The sequence below is a fragment of the Lepidothrix coronata genome, unplaced genomic scaffold (assembly GCF_001604755.1).
Source record: "Lepidothrix coronata isolate B3197 unplaced genomic scaffold, Lepidothrix_coronata-1.0 Scaffold148, whole genome shotgun sequence".
In the NCBI taxonomy this organism is placed as follows: Eukaryota; Metazoa; Chordata; class Aves; order Passeriformes; family Pipridae; genus Lepidothrix; species Lepidothrix coronata.
Window position 1 is genome coordinate 436,996 of NW_016690328.1, and position 21,960 is coordinate 458,955.

At 45.0% G+C, this 21,960-nt stretch overlaps 1 protein-coding gene across 12 annotated transcripts in view; it reads right to left on the reverse strand.

The window, feature by feature from the left end:
- The window catches only part of ADGRB1 (adhesion G protein-coupled receptor B1), a 291,927-nt gene that overhangs the window by 14,395 nt on the left and 255,572 nt on the right, over window positions 1-21,960 (reverse strand). For 9 of the 12 annotated variants that reach the window (XM_017828467.1, XM_017828471.1, XM_017828470.1 and 6 more), the window contains 7 exons: window positions 21,452-21,550; window positions 12,897-13,068; window positions 11,644-11,739; window positions 8,907-8,961; window positions 4,235-4,914; window positions 2,781-2,816; window positions 982-1,086 (listed from right to left, as the gene is read on the reverse strand). In XM_017828467.1, the coding sequence (XP_017683956.1) occupies window positions 982-1,086; window positions 2,781-2,816; window positions 4,235-4,914; window positions 8,907-8,961; window positions 11,644-11,739; window positions 12,897-13,068; window positions 21,452-21,550 (1,243 nt within the window). The remainder of the gene's footprint in view (window positions 1-981; window positions 1,087-2,780; window positions 2,817-4,234; window positions 4,915-8,906; window positions 8,962-11,643; window positions 11,740-12,896; window positions 13,069-21,451; window positions 21,551-21,960) is intronic. The other 3 variants (XM_017828469.1, XM_017828473.1, XM_017828475.1) reach the window with 3 other exon arrangements.

Genomic DNA, 21,960 nt, shown 5'->3' on the forward strand with positions numbered 1-21,960 from the left:
GGTTTGTGTTGGAGGTGACCATAAAGCTCATCCAATTCCAGCCCCCTGCCATGGGCAGGGACACCTTCCACTAGCCCAGGTTGCTCCAAGCCCTGTCCAATCTGGCCTTGAACACTTTCAGGCAGCCACAGCTTCTCTGGGCAACCTGTGCCACCCTCACAGGGAGAAGTTTCTCCCTAATATCCCATCTAAACCTTCACTCTTTCAGGTTAAAGCCCTTCCCCTTTGTTGACCATCACAGTCCTGTCACTCCAGGCCCTTGCCCAAAGTCCCTCTCCAGCTCTTTTAGGTACTGAAAGGCCACAACAAGGTCAACTCAGAGCCTTCTCTTCTCCAGGCTGAACAATCCTAACTTTCCCAGCCTTCCTCCCAGGAGAGGTGCTCCAGTCCTCGGAGCATCTTCCTGTCCTCATCTGGACTGGCCCATTTCTATATTCCCATATCACATGGATGTGGTGATCAGCTGCCACCAATAACCCTCATTTAATCAGGGTTCAGTCCTCAAGATGTGCTGTCAACCCCACAGCTTCAATCTCATTGCTGTGGCCTTCCTAAACAGCCCATCCCTGCCACCTTGGCCTCTGACTTGGCCCCATAACATCGGGTAGATGGTTCCTGCCGTCCCCTCCTCCTGCCCTCTCCCCTTTCCACCTGGATTTCATCTAATCTCCAGTTGCCAGCTATGAGCGTATGTACAGGGCACAAAGAGATGGCCTGAAAGGGAATGCAAACAACAGACACAAACACAAAGCAGACAACACCATGGACAGACACGAGGACAGACATCCTCCTTCTGGGCTGCTGACCAGGAGATGAGCTGGTGGCACCTCTGTGAGCCTCCCTGTCCTTTGTGGTGCACGTGTTTGCTACAACACCCACGGACAGAAAACCAAGGGAAAGTGTTCAGTGAGTGCTCCTAAACTTTCTTGCTGCTTCCCATGCTCCTGTTGGAGATGATGGCTCTGGAAGTGTCTGACTGACCTTGCTGTCCGTTGTTGGAGACTCCTTGTCCTTCTCTGCGTGCTGGAGTTTTCTGTTCAGGTCTTGGAACATGTCTTGGTGACGTTTCCTCGTGTGCATGATTTTCTGGAGCAAACACAAAAGGCCACAGGTCAGCAAAACCAAATTCAGAAGGAGCATTTCCTCCCCCCAGAGTTACAAAATCCAAGATCTGTCTTGCTGCAGGTGAAATCTGCTGTGCACTAAATATCTTCAACATTTCCTGAGGACCCACAGTAGCACTGCCTTTATTTTCAAGGTGAGATGGTGGAAGAAAGTAAGAATTATTAATTTTTGACTGTAATATAATAATGGCCAGTCTTCACGAGCGAAGATTTGGGAAAGGTACCATTACCGTAAACCTGCAAGAACCAACTTTTTATGCTGCACAGTTTGTGCTTGACTGGCAATGTTCTACTAGACAGACCTAGGAAGCTTTGCTGACCTTCTTTAACTGATACTTGACCCCATGAAAACCCTGTTCTCAGTAAGTCACCAGTAAATACACAAACATGTAGAATTTGGGGAAATTCCACCAGAAACTGTTCCATAATTTCTTTTTTTTTTTTTTTTTAATTTGACCCATCTGCATTTCACTTCTGCCTTCTACTGCCCAGAAGGGGGGGGCAGGACTGATACCTGTAAGAACTTCCCTTGGCATGTGAGAGCACACTGAATATGGATTTCCATATGTGCTTGTCCTTGTGCTCTGCCAAGGGCTAGACGAGTGGAGAAGGTGGCAGCTTTCATGTGCCATGGTGCCTCAATTTCAGACAAAATTCCCAGCCTGGAGCTCTGAAGTGATTCCAGCATTAAGGGATTCCAGCTCTTGGGCCCTTAATGTGACTCTGCTTTGGAAGAAGTGGCAGCTGTGAGGGGAATCATGGGGTCAGGCTGGGTCATCAGGTTGGAAGGGACCACAGTGGGTCATCTGGTCCAATCTCTCTGCTCCAGCAGGGTCATCCCAGAGCACAAGGCATATGATTGTGTCCAGAGGGGTCTGGAATATCCCCAGTGATGGAGACTCCACACCCTCTCTGGGCAATCTGTTCCAGTGCTGAGTCACTGCCCAGCAAAGAAGTTCTTCTCATATTCAGGTGGAACTTCCTGGGCATCAGTTCCTGCCCGTTCCTTGTGTCCTGTTACTAGCCCCCCCCCCGAGCAGAGCCTGGTCCATCCTCTGCCCCCTCCCTGCACACACGGACAGACATGGGGGAGGTCCCCTCTCAGTCAGGCCCAGCTCCCTCAGCCTTTCCTCATCAGATGATCCCTTAATCAGCTTTGTCCCCCTCCACTGGACCCTCTCCAGGAGCTCCATGTCTCTCTTGTCCTGAGGAGCCCAGAATTGGACACAGCACTCCAGATGAGACCTCCTCAGAACTGGACAAGGACAGAGAAGGAAAGGACAGCCCTTCTGGGAAGGACGGATTGAGGATCGTTGCACTAACGCTCATCAGCCCCACAGACCCTTTGTGAAGGACTGGCTTTTCAAAACAATCCACTCTGTGCCTCAGGTGTGAGGACAGATATCTCCTTACCTACAGTAGTTTTTCCACCCAGGCTCATTCTATGAAGGTCATTAACAATAAATCCCCTATTTTTTTAGCTGCACAGGCTAAGCCTTGTTACCCCCAGCACAACTCCTCCAACCCACCAGTTTTAAACCCTTGAAGAAGCTCTTTGGCAAAAGCAGGAAAGAAGGCTACAGAAAGAAAAGAAAGCACTGTTTCTTTTTCTCATCCTATCCCTCAAAAAGAACATTCCAAAAGGGATGTACTCACCTCAAAATCTAGCTCTGCATACCGAGATTTCCTCCGCTGGGTGTTTGAGAGAGAAAGAGAAGGGTGAAGGTTAGTGAGGGGTTGATACAATCAGAGTAGATAAAACAGGGACAGTCCTTCTCCTTTTCCCTCTTCCTACACGTTTCTCTGGCACTTCATGATGGAAAGTGCCAACCACATAGAATCATAGAATGGTTTGGGTTGGAGGGGACCTCAAAGATCATCCGGTTCCAGCCCCCCGGCATGGGCGGGGACACCTTCCACCAGACCAGGTTGCTCAGAGCTTCATCCAATTTGTCCTTAAACAATTCCAGGAATGGGACATCCACAACTTCTCTGGACAACCTTCTCCAGAGCCTCACCACTCTCAGAGGGAAGAATTTCTTCCTAATATCTAATCTAAATCTACTCTCTTTAGTCTAAAGCCACTCCCTCTTGTCCTGTCACCACATGCTCTTGCAAAAAGTCCTCTCCATCTTTCTTGCAAGGCTTCCTTCAGGTACTGGAAGGCCACAATTAGGTCACTCTGAGGGATCTCTACCAAAACCAGTGTACCTTGAGGAGGGCATGGGATTTTGACCAATTCGAGCTCTGTTCTGGCTGTGAGTTTTCAGGTTGTTCACAGAATGGGAAGCAGAGAGGGAACAGATCAGCCAATGGATCTACTGGAGCTTCCGAGCACCAGCCAGCTGAGACTGAAGTTTGGACAGCAGTGGTTGAGACCTGCTCTCTGGCAACAGGCAGCAACAGGGCCAGATGCCCCAGGACAGACCTCAGTGTAAGATCTAAACTCTGAGGACAACTGCTAATATCAGCCCTAGCATGAATCACAGAATCATCAAATAGTTTGGGTTGGAAGGGACCTTAAAGATCATCTAGAAACCCCCTCCTAGAAGCAGACACCTTCCACTACACCAGGTTGCTCCAAGCCCCATCCAACCTGGCCTTGAAATAGAAATGAGTTATCAAAGCTCAGAAGGAGAGGGATGCACTTGTGCAAAAGCTCTGACATCCCCCTGACGCCAAGAGCATTGTGGGATGTGCCTTAGGGACACTTTACCCCTGGATCACCAGGAGTTTCCCATCTGTGTCATGACTGAAGTCATCAAAAAGGGAAACAGAGGCAGAGGATGGAAGGAGAAAAGTTAAGGCAAGACATGTGTCTTGCATTAAAATGAGAAGTCTTTGACAAACTACCATTTTTCTTTGACCCTGCAGTACCTGTAGGGCCAAAGGTAGTTGATCCATAAATGGAATCTGTCTTTGGAAGTTGTGAGAGATTTCAAACATTACATTCCAAAATAGTATCCCGTGCCAGCGATCCCTCCTGGGAATATAATACTGGCATTGCATGGTGGGCTGCACCTTCCCTAAGGTGCTTCTCTTGGAACACCTGCCTTTGAGGGCAGGGCACCATCCCGGGCTGAGAACAACCCAGCAAATCCCACACTCACCTCCAAGGAGCTCATGGAGAGGGTGGACACGGTCTCGCTCTTGGACACCACACCCGAGTTCCCTGAGTCACCCGTGTCACACAGGCTGTTGGGAATCTGTGACTCGTTGGAGATATTCTGTGGAGCCAGCTGCTGCTGCTGCTGGATCATGGAGGAACCCTGGACCTCGCTGCACGCCATGGCCACGGGCTCCCGGGGAGGGCTCTTGACCACAAAGCCCGGGTCAGTGGCCATGCTGAGGTGGATGAGCCGCGTCTGAGGCATCTGGTCGATGTTGATGCTGTATTTGCTCTCGTCCTTGGGCGGTTTGGCCCTCAGGGTGGACGTGTTGGTGGGCAGGATGACGTAGCTGGTGTCCAGGGTTTGCTCCTGCGCCCGCGAGAGCTCCGAGTCCAACTTCTTGAAGATGTCCCCGTCGCAGATGTAGATGGATTTGGGTGGCTGGTTCTTGTCCTTCTTCAGGGTGAGGGAGTGGTTGCTGAACTCGTTCAGGTTGATGGCCCCCAGGTAGTGTGGTGAGCCCTGGAGGTGCATCTTGGAGACGTTGGCTGGAAGACTGTTGAAGTTCGATGACACTTTCTGGTGGTTGAGTTTCAGTTTCTCCTCATCCGGCAGCGATGGGCGCTTCAGGGTTCCCGTGATGGTTGAGGTTCTGCAGGTGGTGATGTCTTTATTCAGCACTGGGGAGACAGAGAAGTGCCCTCAGCACCTCGCCCAGGTTTTGGTGAACACATCAACACAACCCACCACAGTCACACCACGCCAGCACGTTCCCTTGCACCTCTCAGGAAGAGCTCATGGTCTAATATTATTTATATATTCATATTTTAAAATATTTTATATTTTAAATCCAGGATACTGAAGGCAAAGCTAAAGATAGGGAAGAAAAAAGAAAATTTTCCTACACAATCATTGCCAAAACTCCCATCTAGGCAACAAATATTGTCATGTTGATAACAATACATTGAATAACAAATACATTTTTATATATTTAGTACACGTAGTATATGTATATATATATATGAACTATATATATTACTAGCTTATGGAGTAGAATTCTTTAAAATAAAAGGTTGTTTTTATGTAAATAAAATTATTTGGATTCAGAAAATCAAAAAAGCAGCATTATCTGTGATTTCATAGAATTATAGAATGGGCTGGAAGGGACCTTAAAAGGTCATCCAGTTCCAACTCCCTTCAAATATAATTTATTTTTTGTAACTCACTGAAATACTTCAGGTTGTTCTTTTCCCTTGAACAGCTTCAGTGTCAGTAAATTGGTATTTTGAAATACAGCAAAATTCGTTATAAATTCCAAACTGCTCTCCAAAAACCTTACATTCTAGTAAACATGGTAAGGCTTTGTGAGACCTAATTATTCAGCAATTTTAAACTTCCCTTCAGGAAAGGAAGCAGTGACATGAATATTCCTTAAAAAGGGAGGAAAACTTTAAACTGAGGAGGAAGTGAACATGCCATGGACACACAGACACTCATTCCCACACAACAAAACATCTGCTCCTTTCCTGGGTGTAAGAATCCATCACTTAGCTGACTTCAGGCTGCAACAAAGACCTTGGGAAGATAATGATGTCAACCTGGATGTCTCCATGGATGGAAAGGCAGGAAAATCATGGAAATCAGCCCGCGGGGCAGGGACAAAGTGGGGTGGGACTGAAGGCTACTTACCTGGGATTTCAGCACAGGAAAGGAGGAATAAATGCATGTTCCCCATTCCCCTGGCTGAGTAGGAAATAAAAAATAGGTAAAAAGATCTTTTTTGGGACAGGGAGAAGGATCTTTGTGGGAACCTGACACTACTGAGCTGCTCCAGCTGGGACAGAGGCGGGACATGACTCAGGTATCCCATGGGACTGAGGACACACTGATTTTTCCTACCAGCTCCTAGTGGGAGTGAGGGGTGCTGGGAGATCAAAGCTCCCCTCCAAGAGCAGGCAAAGCAGGATGACAAAGGCATCAAGGAGAACAAAAAGAACTTTCCAAGAGCTTTTAAAGCCAAACACACCGAGTGTAACCAGGGCAGCCACGACCACCTTGACATTGCTGGAGGACAAATCAGAGCAAGTCAAACCCTTCCCTTGGGAGTGTCACCAAGGTTTATTGATCCAGGCTCCCCTCCATGCTCCCATGAGCTGCACAAAGCACATTTGGAGAGGTTTCCACTTGGCAATCTCCAAGCATGGAATGGGGTGAGCTTTGGACACCGAGCCATGGACCAAACCCTACCGGTGGATCTACGTGAGGGGGTTATGAGAGGGATCAGCCACATCCCCAACCCATCATAACATGAGAGATGGTGCCTCCAGGAGAAAGGGTGGCCAGAAACCAATGGACAGATTGCCATTTTTTATTATTCAAGGCACCATATAGAAGGGTCTCTGAAGTGGGGATTATTATTATTAACTAACAGCACTTTATGAGAGGAGGAAAATCTCTCCAGGCAGACACCAACCCTCAAATTGTAAAGTTCTGTGCTGGCAAAGGAAGGGAAGCTTGGGGGTTGTTCCAGGGTCTCCTGCTCTGAAGTCATGTGAAAAAAATCATCTCCTTTCTTTCCTCTGGGAAGCTTGATCTGGGAGCAAAAAACACGGTAGGAGATCCAGAAATGCTCCTTTAATGCAGGAGTCCAGGGACTGCTGTGGTTTACAGCTGGTTGTGTGAGCCAGCACCCAGCCTGGATCATCCTGGAGCATCCCTTCAAGTCAGGCAAGGTCTCACACACGTTTTTCACATGATTTTTTTTTTTTGGAACTCAGTATTTGGTGTCAAAAGAGAAGGAGGAAGACAAATGAGAAGAGGCAGACAGCTAGAAATGAGGTTAGAGAGTGTGAGACGGAGAAACAGGAAGAAAAAAAAAATGGACAGACCCTGAAAGGAGATAAATGGACAGAAAGAGACCATGAAATAAGATATCACAAGGATAAGTGAGATAAATATACTGTGACTGTGATAAGCACGGGGAGTGGGAGTGAGGAAGAGAGAAGGACAGGAAAAGATAAATAAGATATAGATAGATATTAGACAGATAAATGATAGTGACAGTGACAGACAATACACAGAAACACCATGACTGGGATAAATGTTGACAGAGACAGAAATATATAAATAACAGGTACAGCAAGACAGACAGCTGAGGACAGAGATAGAGAAGTGATTTCAAGATAGAATGAAAGTGATGAATTATAGATAAGTACATTAGAAGCAGAGAAATAAATGATAGATGAGATAAAGAATAAGATAAATGAAAAGGACAGGTAGATGTTTAGAGAGAGAGGGAGGAGGAGAGAGAAAAGGCAGGGAAGGGAGCAAGGCAGGGAGGGAGAAAGGAAGGGAGGGAGGGAGGGAATGAAAGAAGAGAGGAAGGAAGACAGGAAGGAAGGAAGGAAGGAAGGAAGGAAGAAAGAGGAAGGAAGAGAGGAAGGAGGCAATGAGGGAAGAGAGGGAGGAAGAGAGAAAGAGAGGAAGGAAGAGAGGAAGGAAGGAAAGAAGAGAGGAAGGAGGGAACGAAGGAAGAGAGGAAGGAGGGAACGAAGGAAGAGAGGAAGGAGGGAACGAAGGAAGAGAGGAAGGAAGACAGGAAGGAGGCAATGAGGGAAGAGAGGAGGGAAGAGAGGAAGAAAGAGAGGAAGAGAGAAAGGGAGGGAGAAAGGGAGGGATGAAGAAAGAAAGGAAGAGAGAGAGGAAGGAGGGAATGAAGGAAGAGAGGAAGGAAGAGAGGAAGGGAGGGAGGGAAGGAGGGAGGAAGGAAGGATTATCAAAGAGACAGAGACTGAAAAAAAGCAGCTTTCCCATGGTGGTAACTGAACACACACAAGTGTATTGTCCTCGACTTGGGAAGATCCTGGTTTGGAGGATATGAATTATATGCAAGTGCCAAGCAAGCTGGAATTTCTCTTACTTGGGAGGTGGGAAGTCTGGGTGGGTAAATGAAAGCCTAAATTATCTACAAAGGGTAAGATTCTGTCAGGCATGAGGTCAGGCATGAGGTCAGGCATGCCAGGACCAGGACAGGACAAAACCTGCAGAGGTGAACAGGTGGCAAAGGAGAATCCAGAAAGCACAGACACTTCCCAGGGTTATTGGGAAAGGGGCTGCCAGCTCATGCACATCTTCAGGATCAAAATGAATGCACAGCAGAAAGCTGCAGGCAGAGAAGGAAAGACCTGACCAACTTCCACATGCACAGGCAGTGTCCAACTGCACTAGAAGTGCTTGGAGCCAGGTGGAGTGTTGGGAAGGCTCTCCAGATTCCAGACCTTCTCAAAGACACCCTTCCTGAGCACAGAGCTGTTTGAGGTTGGTGGGATCCCCTTGGGCAGGGGTTGCTAGTGCAAAGAAGGATCACAGTAGGAAGAGATGGATCCCAGCTCTTCTTCCTTGATACTCTTCTCTGCCACTGGGTTAGATGTCAAAAAATAACACCTTGGAGGCAGTGCTTAATCTGAGTTAAAAGGGCCAAAAGAGCTGCAGGAAAATAGGATAAGCAAAGGGAAAATTAGGGGTGTTGCTTTCTCTTGGCCAGGGTTGAGAGTGAGGGCAAACAACCCAGACAAGTACATGCAAGGCAACAAGACACACACACAGAAAACAGAAAGGGAAAAAAAAAATGGCCTAGTTCAATCCCCAAACCAGGTCACTTGCTGATTCTCACCTGTGATGTGCTCACCTGATCTACAAGCCATGTCCACATCCTTCTCAAAATCGGTCTGAAAGACAGAGAACACAGAGGACGTGGTCAAAAGGAGGTGGGGGAGGAAGGAAATCCACTGGGAAAATGCAAAACCCCACCTGAATTAGTGAGGTGGACACAACCACTGCCAGAACAGCGGGGGAGAAATGTTTTGTTTGGGCTTTGAAACATGGCCAACACACCACTTTTATTCACCTGTGGCTTCAACACACCACTTTTATTCACCTGTGGCTTTTGAACTTCAAGCACTGATAAAGCTGTCAATTTTTTTTTCAGCTGGGTTCATCTGCTCATCCATTCACTGATTTCTGGGCTGCAGGTTAAAATATCTCCCTGGAACACATTCATGCACATTTTTGAAAAAACCAAGGAACAGGTCCCTGGCCAGAACTGTCTTGGATACATCACTCCACACACAGTTTAAGTGGATTCCCCTCCACTCATTAAAGAGATCTGGGGTTGCTGCTGAGAAAGCTCCATCCCCACTGGGCTTTCCTGTGATCTGTCACCAAGTCACACCAAGTGGAAACAAGTCTCTGCCTCTGAAACTCTTCACATAAAAAAACAAAGGTTCCTGCAGGCACAAAGGCTGAGGAACTTTTTCAAGTGGTCTGTACAGCCCAACCACACTCCTTTCTTCTCCCTGTAGAAGTGAAACTCTTTTTCTAAAGCTTTTGGCAGATAACATTTCAAAGAACTGGATAAACTAAGTCACAGCAGGCCATGGGTTTTCATGGAGCAATAGAAGAGCTGCAGACTAGAAAAAGGCAGAGAGTTCACTATTTCTAGTATAATTTCAGAAGGACACTTCATATAATTGTATTAATGCGATTAAAATTGAATACTAAGAAAATTATGGGGAAAAAATCCCCACCCCCCTGGGATAAACAATTTAATATTTGCAGGTTGAGATCCAGGAATGTTTGAAAAGCTGGCTGAGGAAATATCTCAACCTCCTTGATGCTAATTCCTTGGTAAATTATTTGAGATAGCAAAGAAATCTGAAAAGAACAGAAGAGAAATATGACTGAACTAACATTTAAATGTTGACACAGAAAAATATAATCTCATTTTCCTATAGGAGTTCTCGAAAAAAACGCAGCTGAACAGCCTGTACTAGTTTTGCTGATAAATAAATAAAAGATAGGTTTATATTTAATTCCAGTCAACAAGATTTTGTGGAAAACAGTTCTACTCAGCTAAGCTCCTTTTCACCACTTGGGCAGATTTGGAGATTACTGGAAAAGGTAACAGCAAAACTGCCACCCTGCAAAGCTTTTGATTTCTTCGGTTATTTTACAACTCAGTCACTGTAAAATAACATTGTACCCCTCTAAAAATATCAGTGAGGAGTCATCACTCACTTCTAGATCCCAGAGCTTTTTGTGCCTGGATGTGAAAAAGTGACTGTGAGCTCTCAGCTCCTCAAAACATCCACCACCAGTGCAGAATAAATGTAATATTGCTGCAAAACTTGTGGCTGACACAGAATTTTGCAATGAGTGAATGAATGAAAACAGGGAATTTATACAGAGATACAAAAATCTGAAACTTGGGGTGGTGACAAGAGAATAAGAAATAGAGCATCCACATCTTCCAAGGGTGCTGGGAATGTGAAGGGCGGGTGGGAAAGGGTTCTATAAATAATTTGAAGGCACATCTTTACAGAGGGAGAACAAAAGAAGCTCAGGGTGATAACTTATTGAAAAGAAGATTGAGACTGGATATGATGATGGTGTGTATTATTGAAGAAGCCAAAGCAGCAGGCACACGAGGGGCTTTCTAACAACACACAATTAGGCAGAGCGAGAACCTGTCTGAAAACGAGGAGACTATGCACTGAAATGAGAAATGAGGCAGCTGTTTTTAACAAACACCACCGAGGTGTGGTGGAATTGAACGTCTCTTGATGTCCTGACTCCCAGATTGTGCTGTTTGAAACCAGACTTTGCTGTAACCAAGCACAAACTGCTTTGCTTAGCACGGGAGTGAGGGGAAAAAAAACATCACTGGGTTGTGATGGAGTTCTAATATTAACGAGATGATTTTGGAACTTGTTCAAATCCTGTGATTCTCCTGATGTCTTTACCTTAACTTCAGAAAATAAATGTTTCTTATATCAACTACCTCTTAACAGTGAGGCAGACTCAAGAGGAAGCTCCACAGCTTATTCCTCTGTGGCCTTATCCACACTGTTTGTAAAGGACTTACACAACAGGACTGGGATTTACAGAGCTTAAATTACATTCCCAAAGAAGCAAAGTGTGCTTTGGAGAGAAACCAATCCCTCTGAGACAGCTTCTTTATAATAATAACCCAACACACAGTGATTAAAACAGTATTAAACTTAGTGCAGCTAGGCCAAGGCAGCGTGGTGGGGATGAGAAGGTCTGGAAGACCTGGGAGGTGTTATTTTGGCTTTTTATTTTCTGGGAGAGAGAGGATCTCACCAAGATGTCTGCAAATGCAGGTGTGTGAGTTTAAATCCCTTGATATCACAATTTAAAAAAAAAAAAACACAACCAGATTTGTGTGAAAGAGTCTGTTCTAAGTGCTAAGTTTGTTCAAGCACAGGTTTAAAGGTAAAAAAGGACACTGACTGAAAACTCTCTGATGGACAGAGCCCTCTGTTCATCAGTTAGGAATTAAAAATGCCCAGAGGTCCCTCAAGAGCAGCCCAGGTGGTGCTTTTCCCTACCATGAGCTGAGCGTGTCCGTTCTGAAACGACCCCCCTGAGTCTCCGTTTCCCTCTTCCTGACGATCCACGACTCGGCACTTCACGGCATCCTGGACCTGCAGGAACACAGGGATTGGCAAAAGGCAGAGTCAGACAGACCAAACATACGAAATTCTGCTGAAGAAAAAAAAAACAGTCTTTGGTAGATAAAAGAACGTGGACTTAGCAGCATCCAGGTATTTATTTCACGTGGTTTATATGTCCCATATTTCACTACTAAAGAGTGACTCCAAGGTTTTCCTTCTGTCCTGGGTCACTGCTTCAAGTTGCTTGATTTATATAATCAAGACTAAAAATGCCTTCTATTTTGCAGCTTGCAGTATCTTTACAATGGATGCTATTGCATAAACCATTATAGTGGAGTCTACAAAGTTTGATTATGATCCTGTGATAAATATCTGGTCCAAAACTCACTGAAATCAATGGAAAAAACAATCCCAGTGACTGCAATGGGAGTTCAATGCAGGCTCATATTCATAATGCAATTAGTGGAAGGAGTCTCAGCCAAGCCAGTGGTGTAATCCCATTGATTTCATTGGCCTGACATAAGGAATTAATCTGTTTTACTTAATTTAAAGGAGCTGTAAGAAGATGAAATGAATATTGAAAAAAAAAAAAGCCCCTTCCTGTCTCTGTTATTAATAGTCTGCACTCAGTAGGATGAAAAGAATAAAAGAAACATAAAAGATTCGTCCTTTTCTTTCCTGGTATAATTTATAATTTTAAATCTCCACAGGGAGGCTGCAGAGAATTCCCTCAATTTCCTTGCTTGATTATTGCTGACTTTACTTTCCAGCTGGAATATTTGGGTGTTCATGTCAGCACACCTTTCGTTCTGTAAATCTCAGGGCAACTTGGCTCTCTTGAAATCACAAATTACTTTTTTAATGGTGCATTTTTGGAGGTGGGGTGGAAACACGCTGGAAATGTGAATTTTGGTGTTAAACAAGTTGAGCTTGACATGTTATCCAATCTAAGCCTGGCATGTTATCCAACCTAAGGCTGCCCACCAAATTCCACTCTGCAGGACAACCACTGAATCATCCCTCCTTTCCTCTGACCGACACTGTCACGGTCATTTTTGTGGTCACCATCCACACAAAGTCAAAAGTTTGCAGGGTTAGAGAAGTTCCCAGGCTGGCTGGACATTTTCCAGGTGATTTTTACGGGAAATGTGTTGCTGATATAAAAGAGAAGGACTCCTTTGTCTCACCTCCCGCCGCAGGATGCAATGGACCATAACGATGACAAAGCCCTCCAAGGAGTCAAAGACAGCAAAGAGGATCTGGAAGAGGGCTGAGCGTCTGTCTGTGATGGCCAGGACTGCAGACATCCAGGTGAGGGCCAGGAGAGGCAGGACCACGCAGGAGCTCCAAAGGGATGCCCTGTCAAAGCAGAGGAAAAGAGAACTCAGCTTTAGCCTCACCCGCTCGCACGGGGGATGTTAATCCAGTCCTCTGATCCCACGGGGCTGCAGAAAACTCCTCCAGCAAACATCTACTTGTGCTGGATGTTGGATGTTTTCTGAGCCCCTCTCCCAGGGAAGCAGGAGGATGCTTTGCACACTCACTCTGCCAAAACAGGTGACGCGTTTCTGCGGGAGGGACAACTTTCCAATGGTGCAAACATGCAGAAAACTGGAGGTGGGGAGGAAGGATGAGGATACCTCACTCCCCCTTTCACACCCTTCCCACTCTGCCACTAATCCACAACGTTCCCCGAGGAAAGGGAGACAAAATACAGTCACTGGAGGTTGCCAAAGGGAAGGGGGACAGTTGCAGCAGAGACTGGTCTGTCACGATGGCTGTCGGTACTTGGGTCACACACACTTGGACTTCCACAGCACATGGAAGACACCAACACTGGGACATGTGTCACAGTTTGGAGTGACTAGAACAGACAAGCTCAGAGCTGATGTGGAGACTGATACATTTTGCTGGTGCTCCTTTACTCCACAGCTGATGGTCCCTATGACACTGTGTCCATGAACACCAGGAGAACTGAGTCCTGACCCAGTTTTCCTGTGGACAGAAACATTTCTGCTTTCTGCTGTGACCTGCCCAAAACAATTCTTTTCCTATATTCAGCAATTCCTTTAAATAAGTTTATTCATGGGCGGACATCCTGGGTTAAAATAACTTGAGATTCAAGCCACATTTTAATTCACAAGTTACTAAACTGGACAAAGCGGTTTTCTGTAATGCAAGTACTGCCCCACGAATCTCCACTTTATCTATAAATAATGGCCCTAGAGATGGCAAAGCAGCTCTGCTCCCATGGACTATTTGGGCATTCAGCAGCCTGAGCAAAAGGGGTCCCAAGCAATTTTAGCAGCCTACTGGGGAGATTTTAAGCTGTCAGTCATCCTGGCGCACCAAGGAGAATTTCTCTGTGGGGTTTTCCCCAGCAAATCAGAGCAGATTTGGGCACAGGCTGAATAAAAAGCTGAGCTTCAAGCAAACCTCACCCTAAACACTAACAAACAAATACAGGCAACACAATAAATTACAGGACAGATACCAGGACACACGTTTTTGCAGTACTTACATGGGACTTGCTTACCATTCTCTGATCTATGAGCAAGTTTTTAATGTTTACTTGCTGGTTATGCAGGTACTGCTCTCACAGAGCTCAGTGAGAGTTTTACCTGGACAAAGCTGGAGCTTGGATACAGGGATGGACATCAGGATATAACCCTCTGGCTTCATTAAGGGTTTTGCAAGGGTTGTTACATCAGTTCTGCTGTAGTGACCACATATTGAAGTGACAGTTTATTTTCATAGTCAGAATGATACCCTAAATGCAATATCTCTACAACCTGTCCAGACTCAGATGTGTTGCTTAGTAGTATTATTAAGGAATAGAATTTACCTAAGGGAGCAGGGAAATGGAATTATTAATATTTTTTTAATTAGCACAAGCGTTATGAGGCCCCCATGTAGGGTAAAGACCATGACATAATCTGATATCTTTTAATTTTATATAGAATGAAAAACATTGTTGTTTAATGTCCAATATGAACTATCACTTCAAAGCATTATTTAAAAAAAAAAAAAAAACAACAGCAGTCAGACAGCCCTTAACCAAATAACTCCCAAACAGAAGTTTCTTATTCCATTTCTCCCTCAGCCCTCTGGAATCTGCCTCATTACACTGAAATCTCCCTTTGCTATCATTTGTGGTGGGGTATTATTAATCTGGCTGAGTAGTAGGTGGAGGAAAAAAACTCAGGGAGGCAGAAAAGTCAAAAGGAAAGATAGATAAGGTTTGGTCCATAAGGCACCTCTCTAGATGTGTCTTTCATGCAAGAATCAGCAAACACAACAAAAGCTGCTAGGAAAGGTCTGTACCAGACAGCTCTCCTTCCTGGAATCCTCTGATCTTCCAGAACACTCTTAGTACACACATATGTGGATGTTGCCACCCCCAGTGTGCAAACAAGAAACCTGGCAACCACATCTGAGAATGGATCTGACCTGGGAATGCAGATCATCTGAGCTTGGGCGGGTTTTCCATTCTTGGAAAGACCTGCAAACTCACACTGGCAATGATTTGGATCTGGATCCAAGATTTAGATGTGGATTTGGAGTTGTAAGGGATGCTGCTGGGGAGGTAAATTATATATAATTTATGTTTCTCTTCAGCAAATGGTTTGATTTGAATCCACTGGCTTCAAAACCTGCTTTAAGGAGGCACTGCTTGAGTCCATTTGCTATCCAGAGCATGGATGCAATGATCCAAAACTCTCTCTTCAGAGCTCCTGCTGCCTTCACATGCACTCAGCGAGTCCTTCCAGCCCCTTGATCCATGTGCCTCCATATGGGAAAACTATTCCACTTCCCTCTGAGTCAAGACATCCTGATGGACTTCACTACTGCTGCCAACATGAGCAACCTTAAATCATCACATAAATCTCTGCTTTTCCAACCAGATGATGGAAAACTCATCTGCCCTTCAAGCTCAGATGATGAAAACAATATTACACCACGTATTCAGCTGGAGTAGATCAGGATTTTCCTGAGTTGTGCTGACTTACATCAGCTAAGAGTATGGCCTTTCTGCTCCCTTTGTGATTCACCTTCTCAGCAACATTCATCCCTCACGAATGTTATGGAAATGCTGCTTGACACTTAATGCATAATCTTTATTCTCAGGCAGCAGGTGGCAACGGGTCACAGGAATGGAACTCGCTCTAATTTCACTGGCAGAGCTCTGCTTAGATTTATGAAAGATTAAACTCAAAAAAACCCCAAAACAAACAAACCCAAACCCTCCATTAAAAACAATCCTATAAAGACTGAAATTTCAGAAGAAAACTCAAGGGAAGGTAAGTGGGTTTTCTGTGAGATTGCCCCTAATTCTACTTGCTGTGAGCTGAATTCACAGCAGAGCCCACACTTCTGCCACCTTTCCACCTGTCCCTGTTTTAGGAGCATCCTTAAAAACTTCCAGAATAACTCACAGGACTTAAGAAACGTCACGTTACGTGATGTGATATGAAATGCTGATGTTCTATAATGACACTGTGATCACCTAATGGCTTTCCACCATGGATTAGCTACAATCAACAGATCCAGGAGTTGTATGGTTTGAGACAAAGGAATCAGCTGGCACATCCTCTTCTTTGTGCCACCCATGACAGCACTCAGGATGGGGGACAGGGAAGATCATTCATTCTGGAAGGGGGACGATGGTTTATGGTGAGGTGACCCTGCCATGCCAGCGTTACTCAGCAGTGCAGTTGTAGTGTCACGTTGTTCCTCCCCAGATATAATTACAAGGATGTGTGACAGCATGGCCACACTACAGGATTGTCCACAGCTTTATCCCTGAACCATTTAGGTTGGGAAAGACCTCTGAGATCACTGAGTCCAACCATTAACCCAGCACTGCCAAGGCCACCACTAAAAAATGTCCCCAAGTGCCACAACTACACGGCTTTTAAACCCCTCCAGAGATGGTGAAGCCTTGGGCAGCCTGTTCCAATGCTTGATAACCCTTCGGGTGAAAAAATTGTCCCTAATATCCAACCTAAACCTGGCACAACCTGAGGTCATTTGCTCTTGTTCTATCACTTGTTACTGAGGAGAAGAGACCGACCCCCACCTGGCTACAACCTCCTTTCAGGTAGTTGTAGATAAGATCCTCCTAATCCTCCTTTCCTCCAGGCTAAACAATCCCAGCTCCCTCAGCTGCTCCTGTTCTCTAGCACATGGGATGTTCTACCACGGGAAACAAGTTCTACCACTAAGCCTTATGAAAGCACACAGCAGACCCAGCTCTGACCACAAGCAGATGAAGCCTTTGGCCAAAATGACAAAAACTAGCTCTGGTTTTGTCCTTTAGCACAAGCTGGCAGCCTTGATAGTCTTCATCTTTGCAAAGGAAGCAGAATAAAGGGATGGCACTTAGAGGAGAGCAATGGAAAGAGCAAATAAATGGTTTTGGAGACAAAGATCTACATGAAGAAAGATGAAGAGCGCTGCACCCTGAGAAAAGGCAAGTGCAGGGGGAAATACAGGACATGCCAATAGAGATGTGAAGGGTCATTATAAAGAGGGAAGGGATCAATTCTTCTCATTACTCAACACTGACAGAGCAGCAGTGACGTAAGTTAAAGAAGCAGCAGAAGGAAAAAATCACTTTATAATTCAGAAACAGCTCCCAGAAGGAGCTCTGGAAAGGGAGAAAGTCGGTGGACTCAATGTAATGGATGTTTCTTCACATGCCAGCAGTTCTGCTGCAGGCAAATCACAGTGCAGGGATGTACTTTATTTATTTTCTTGTGCTTTATCACTCCTCTAACTTGGATTCACAGAATCACAGAACCGTGGAATGATTCAGATTGGAAGGGACCTTCAAGATCATCTCGTTCCAACCCCCTGCCACGAGCAGGGACACCTTCCACTGGACCAGGTTGCTCAGAGCTCCATCCAACCTGGCTTTGAACACTTTTTAAGCACTTAAACACTATTCCTCCTAAAAGCAAGAGTGTTGTCCCAATTTTAGGGACACTTTCACAGAACCTCCCTTTAACTCAATGCCCACAATACCAAGACGGGAAACCAGGAACTAGAAAAGAGCACTTTGCATGTTCTTCTCATGCCCAGGCAACACAGAATGGGATTTCTCCACACCTGATGTGATTTCTATTTTCCCCAAAAGATGATTCGTCTCTCAGTTGCTGCAGTATAAATCACAGAACCAGGAGTACAGGAAATTAAATGTCTCTGAACTGCCCTGAGCAACCTGGTCCAGTGGAAGGTGTCCCTGCCCATGGCAGGGGGTTTGGAATGAGATGATCCTTAAGGTCCTTTCCAACCCAAACCATTCCATGATGAATCTGTGACAAATGAGACAGGGAGGTGATGAGGCAGCTGTGGACAAACAGCTTGATTATTCACTTGATTATTTCCTAAGTAGGGAAGGTGTTCTCTGACAGTCCCAGGAATGACCTGCAGGACTCGGGTATTATCCCCAGGTAAGGGGGGATTTCAAACTCCTTGAACCATGAGGACAACACTCTCCTGAGGAACAGTCTCCTTCATAAAACCAGCCAGGCATGGAAATGCTGACTCACACTGGTGCTGGAATTACAATACAGGTGGAAAACTTGATATCTAAGATGCCCTGAAACGACTTTGAGCCAAGGAAAAGGGCAAATCCTTTAGATGGGAGATTTGACACAGGAATTTCTAATGATTTGAGAGGGATGATGATGAGAAGGGTCATGAGGACTCTCTGACATTAACTCCTGGGTGGGATGGCTGCCTGTGCCAGGGCCTTAGTTTTGGGCCAGTCTCTTCCCTGTGGTCAGAATTTGAGTCCAGACATTTCATAGAATTATGGAATGGTTTGGGTTGGAAGGGACCTTAAAGATCATCTCATTCCAAAGCCCTGCTATGAGCAGGGACACCTTCCACTATCCCAGATTGCTTAGAGCCCCACCCAACCTAGCCTTGAACACTTCCAGGGATGGGACATCAACAACTTCCATCCATCCATCCATCCATCCATCCACCCACCCATCCATCAGCAGTCCCTGTTTTCTGCAGTGGATCTCCTCATTCACAGCAAATACCAAGACATGCCATGACTCTGCCATATGTTTTCCACCTCAGATAAAATATCTTTCACAGGTAGCAAAGACAAATTAATTATAAGTCAATATTTCACAGGCTGAGGGGAACCTTACAGGCAACAATGAACAGAAGGAAATGTGGGAACAGAGGTCTTCAAATGGCAAAACCTGCCCAGCATCTCCTTCAGCACAACCTAAAGGGAAAGGTGTTTTTAACCTACACCTGTCAAGTCTGGCTAATCCTTAACAAGTCAGAGACATCCAAAACTTTCCTGTTTCATTCCCCAAGTCAAGAAATTACACAATTTCCAGTGCAGATTTTTTCACTTCTGTCACCTTTTCATCATTCCCTTTTTATCATTCCCCAAGTCAAGACACTGCACAGTTGCCAGTGCAAATTTTTTTCCCTTCTGCTCTCCCATCAGTGGTTTACTCTGTTCTCCCTCAGTTCCACATCCCCTTCTCTGTCCCCTTCTCTCCTAGACTCAGATATTACCACAAACAGTTGTTCAAGACTTCTATGATTTCCAAAAGCCAAGAAAAAACGGGCAAAAGCATCTATTTTTCATGCCATGCTCTCCCAGAACAAGCCTCTGGAAGCTACAGGAGGTAAACTGGAGAGGGAATGAGCAATCCCAGCAGGAACAAGGCAGGAACATCCTTGATATGTTCCCTACCAAACAACTATGGCTCATTCCAGGTCAGGGAGGAGCCAGGAATTCTCCTGGCATATGATTCACATGACAAGACTCCAAAAGGGAATGACAAAGCCTCTCCAAGGTCTGGAAGGATGAAGGGCAGCAGAATGGTGGCAGCAGCACGAAGCATCATCAGGGCTTTGCCTTTTTGACAAACAATAGATTTGGGGGAGGAAAAACAGCAACAGTTCAGCTGCAGAATGAAGTGGATGACAAAGGGAGATGAGGCTGAGGGAACTAATCCATGGATTGCTCAGTGGTCCCTTTGCAAGGACAAGAGCATGGGACACTTGAGGACAGACCACAAAACTAGTGGTGAAACCTGTCATCTGAGGTATTTACTTGCTGGGAAACAAAAGACATGTCCTCTCCCAAGAGCCCCCCAATTTCTATCCATCCACTTAAATTAGAAAAGCAGGAGATCTGGCTTTCATATCCCTTTTTTTTTTTTGTCTGATTTGGAGATGAATCAGAATATGTGATTTATCACAGACTGATGTCAGACAGTGCAGGAGAAGGATTTGAGACTGTTTAACTTTTAAAATGAATTTACTATGAACAGAAAGCCTCTCCTATTTAACAGTCTAATTCATTAATAGTAAATCTGCTGTTTTAGCTGCTCTGCAGTCTCAGGAATTCAAAATTCAGTGACCTGCTAATTCCAGACTCGTGGTACACGTGCCTGGACCAATTCCATCTCCCCATCTCAGCTGAGCACTGTTGCAAAAGGTGAGTAAATGACTTTAGCAACGAAAAATAAATGAGATTTTGTTTAGTTTTTCATTTCACAGAGAAAACCACAGAGTCATAGAATGGTGTGGGTTGGAAGAGGCCTTAAGGATCATCTCATCCCAATCCCCTGCCATGGGCAGGACACCTCCCACTAGACCAGGTTGCTCTTGTGCTTTGATTTTCTTTTATTTTTCTGCATTTTGAGATTTGACACTCAGCTGCCTCTTTTTGTTTAGATTAATTAAAAGTAGGAGTTTCCAAACTGCAAGTGATCTAAGACCATTTCTTTCACACATTTTACATACATTATTCTAGACACTGAAATCAAAGTAACAGCATCACTAAGATATGATGCAGATAATGCAATTTCCAAAAGGGAAGGAAGAAAGACAAACCTTCCCTCATCACTCTCCCTTCAACCTTAACCTTAGGGAAAAAAGCCAACTATATAAATAGCAACAATTTCTCCAGCAGAACAAAGCTCTGGCATTCTTTTCCTTTTTTTCTTTTTTTTCCTTTTTAAACTAACTCCAGGGGCATCTAAGAAGAGATTTAACAGCTTTTGACTTTTGTAACTCAGAGCTATGAAACGCTTTAAGAGTTTGAGAATTAATTCCAACTGCTTTTAGGGGTCCAAAAGAGGCAGTCAACACTTATCAAATCAGACCTGCAGCCCTGTGAGGTATCAAACTTAACTTGAGCATTTTATAAGAGCAAAAAACCCCAACATTTAGAAGTGATTCACCAACTTAGACCATTCTCAATGCTCTGCAGCCTCTGGAGTAAAACATTCATCAAGCAGTTGACAGAGCTGGATTTTGAGGTCCCTGTCTAGCCCCAAAATTACTGGGAATAACATCTTTAAGTCTGCAACTAAATTCAGTGGAAGAATTAAACATATGCACGGCTTGCAATAAATGCAGAGTCCCTTTGTCTTCCATGGGCTGCTCACATGCTCAAATCTAAGCATGTCATAAAGGGTTTTCCAGGATCCAGCCCATCAGCTCCAGGGATGTTGCAGGAGGAGCCCTACACTACTCATGGCCCACAGAATGAGGTCAGGGAGAGCTGGGGAATGTGGGGAGGGTGGGCAGGGACACGGGGAGAGAGAAAACAAACAAGGGTTGGTGAGTGCAGGGAAATGGAAGAGGGAAATAAAACAAACTAAAAGCAAAAAAAAAAATCAATTAAAAGAAGGAAAAAAAAAAAGAAAGTGGAAAGAAAGAAAGAAAAGGAGTTGAAATTAGAGGAACTAACATGGCGTTACTGGTGGCTGTGGCCGAAACTTCAGCAGAAGAAACTACTCCACACTTGGAACATTTGAGCGTCATCCCGTAAAGGGGCACTGCCATCTGACTGCAATTAAAACCAAAAGACTGAAACAAAACAAAACACTTTGCTCATGAGCACAAACGTAGAAAGGAAAGGGAAATAGAGAAGCCAAAAGAAAGAGAGGAAGGAAGGAAGGAGAAATAGGGAACCAACCAACCATACCCAGTTCGGGAAGAGAAATGAAAGACAGGCAGGAATAAAACTCTCTCATCTGTACCAATCCAGATGCGGGAAACGGGGGGGGGAAATGTGCAATTCAGAGACTGTTGGTGCCACTGGAGAGGGTGGAACTGTGTTGGTTTATGTTTGCCCAGTTTCAGGGTGTCTCTCTCTGGCACCCAGGGAAGAGAAACCAGTACTGCTCTCCCAGTCTCCACCTCCTTCTTTTCGTTTGGGTTTTAATTTTTTTTTAATTTTCTTTTTTTTTTTTTTTT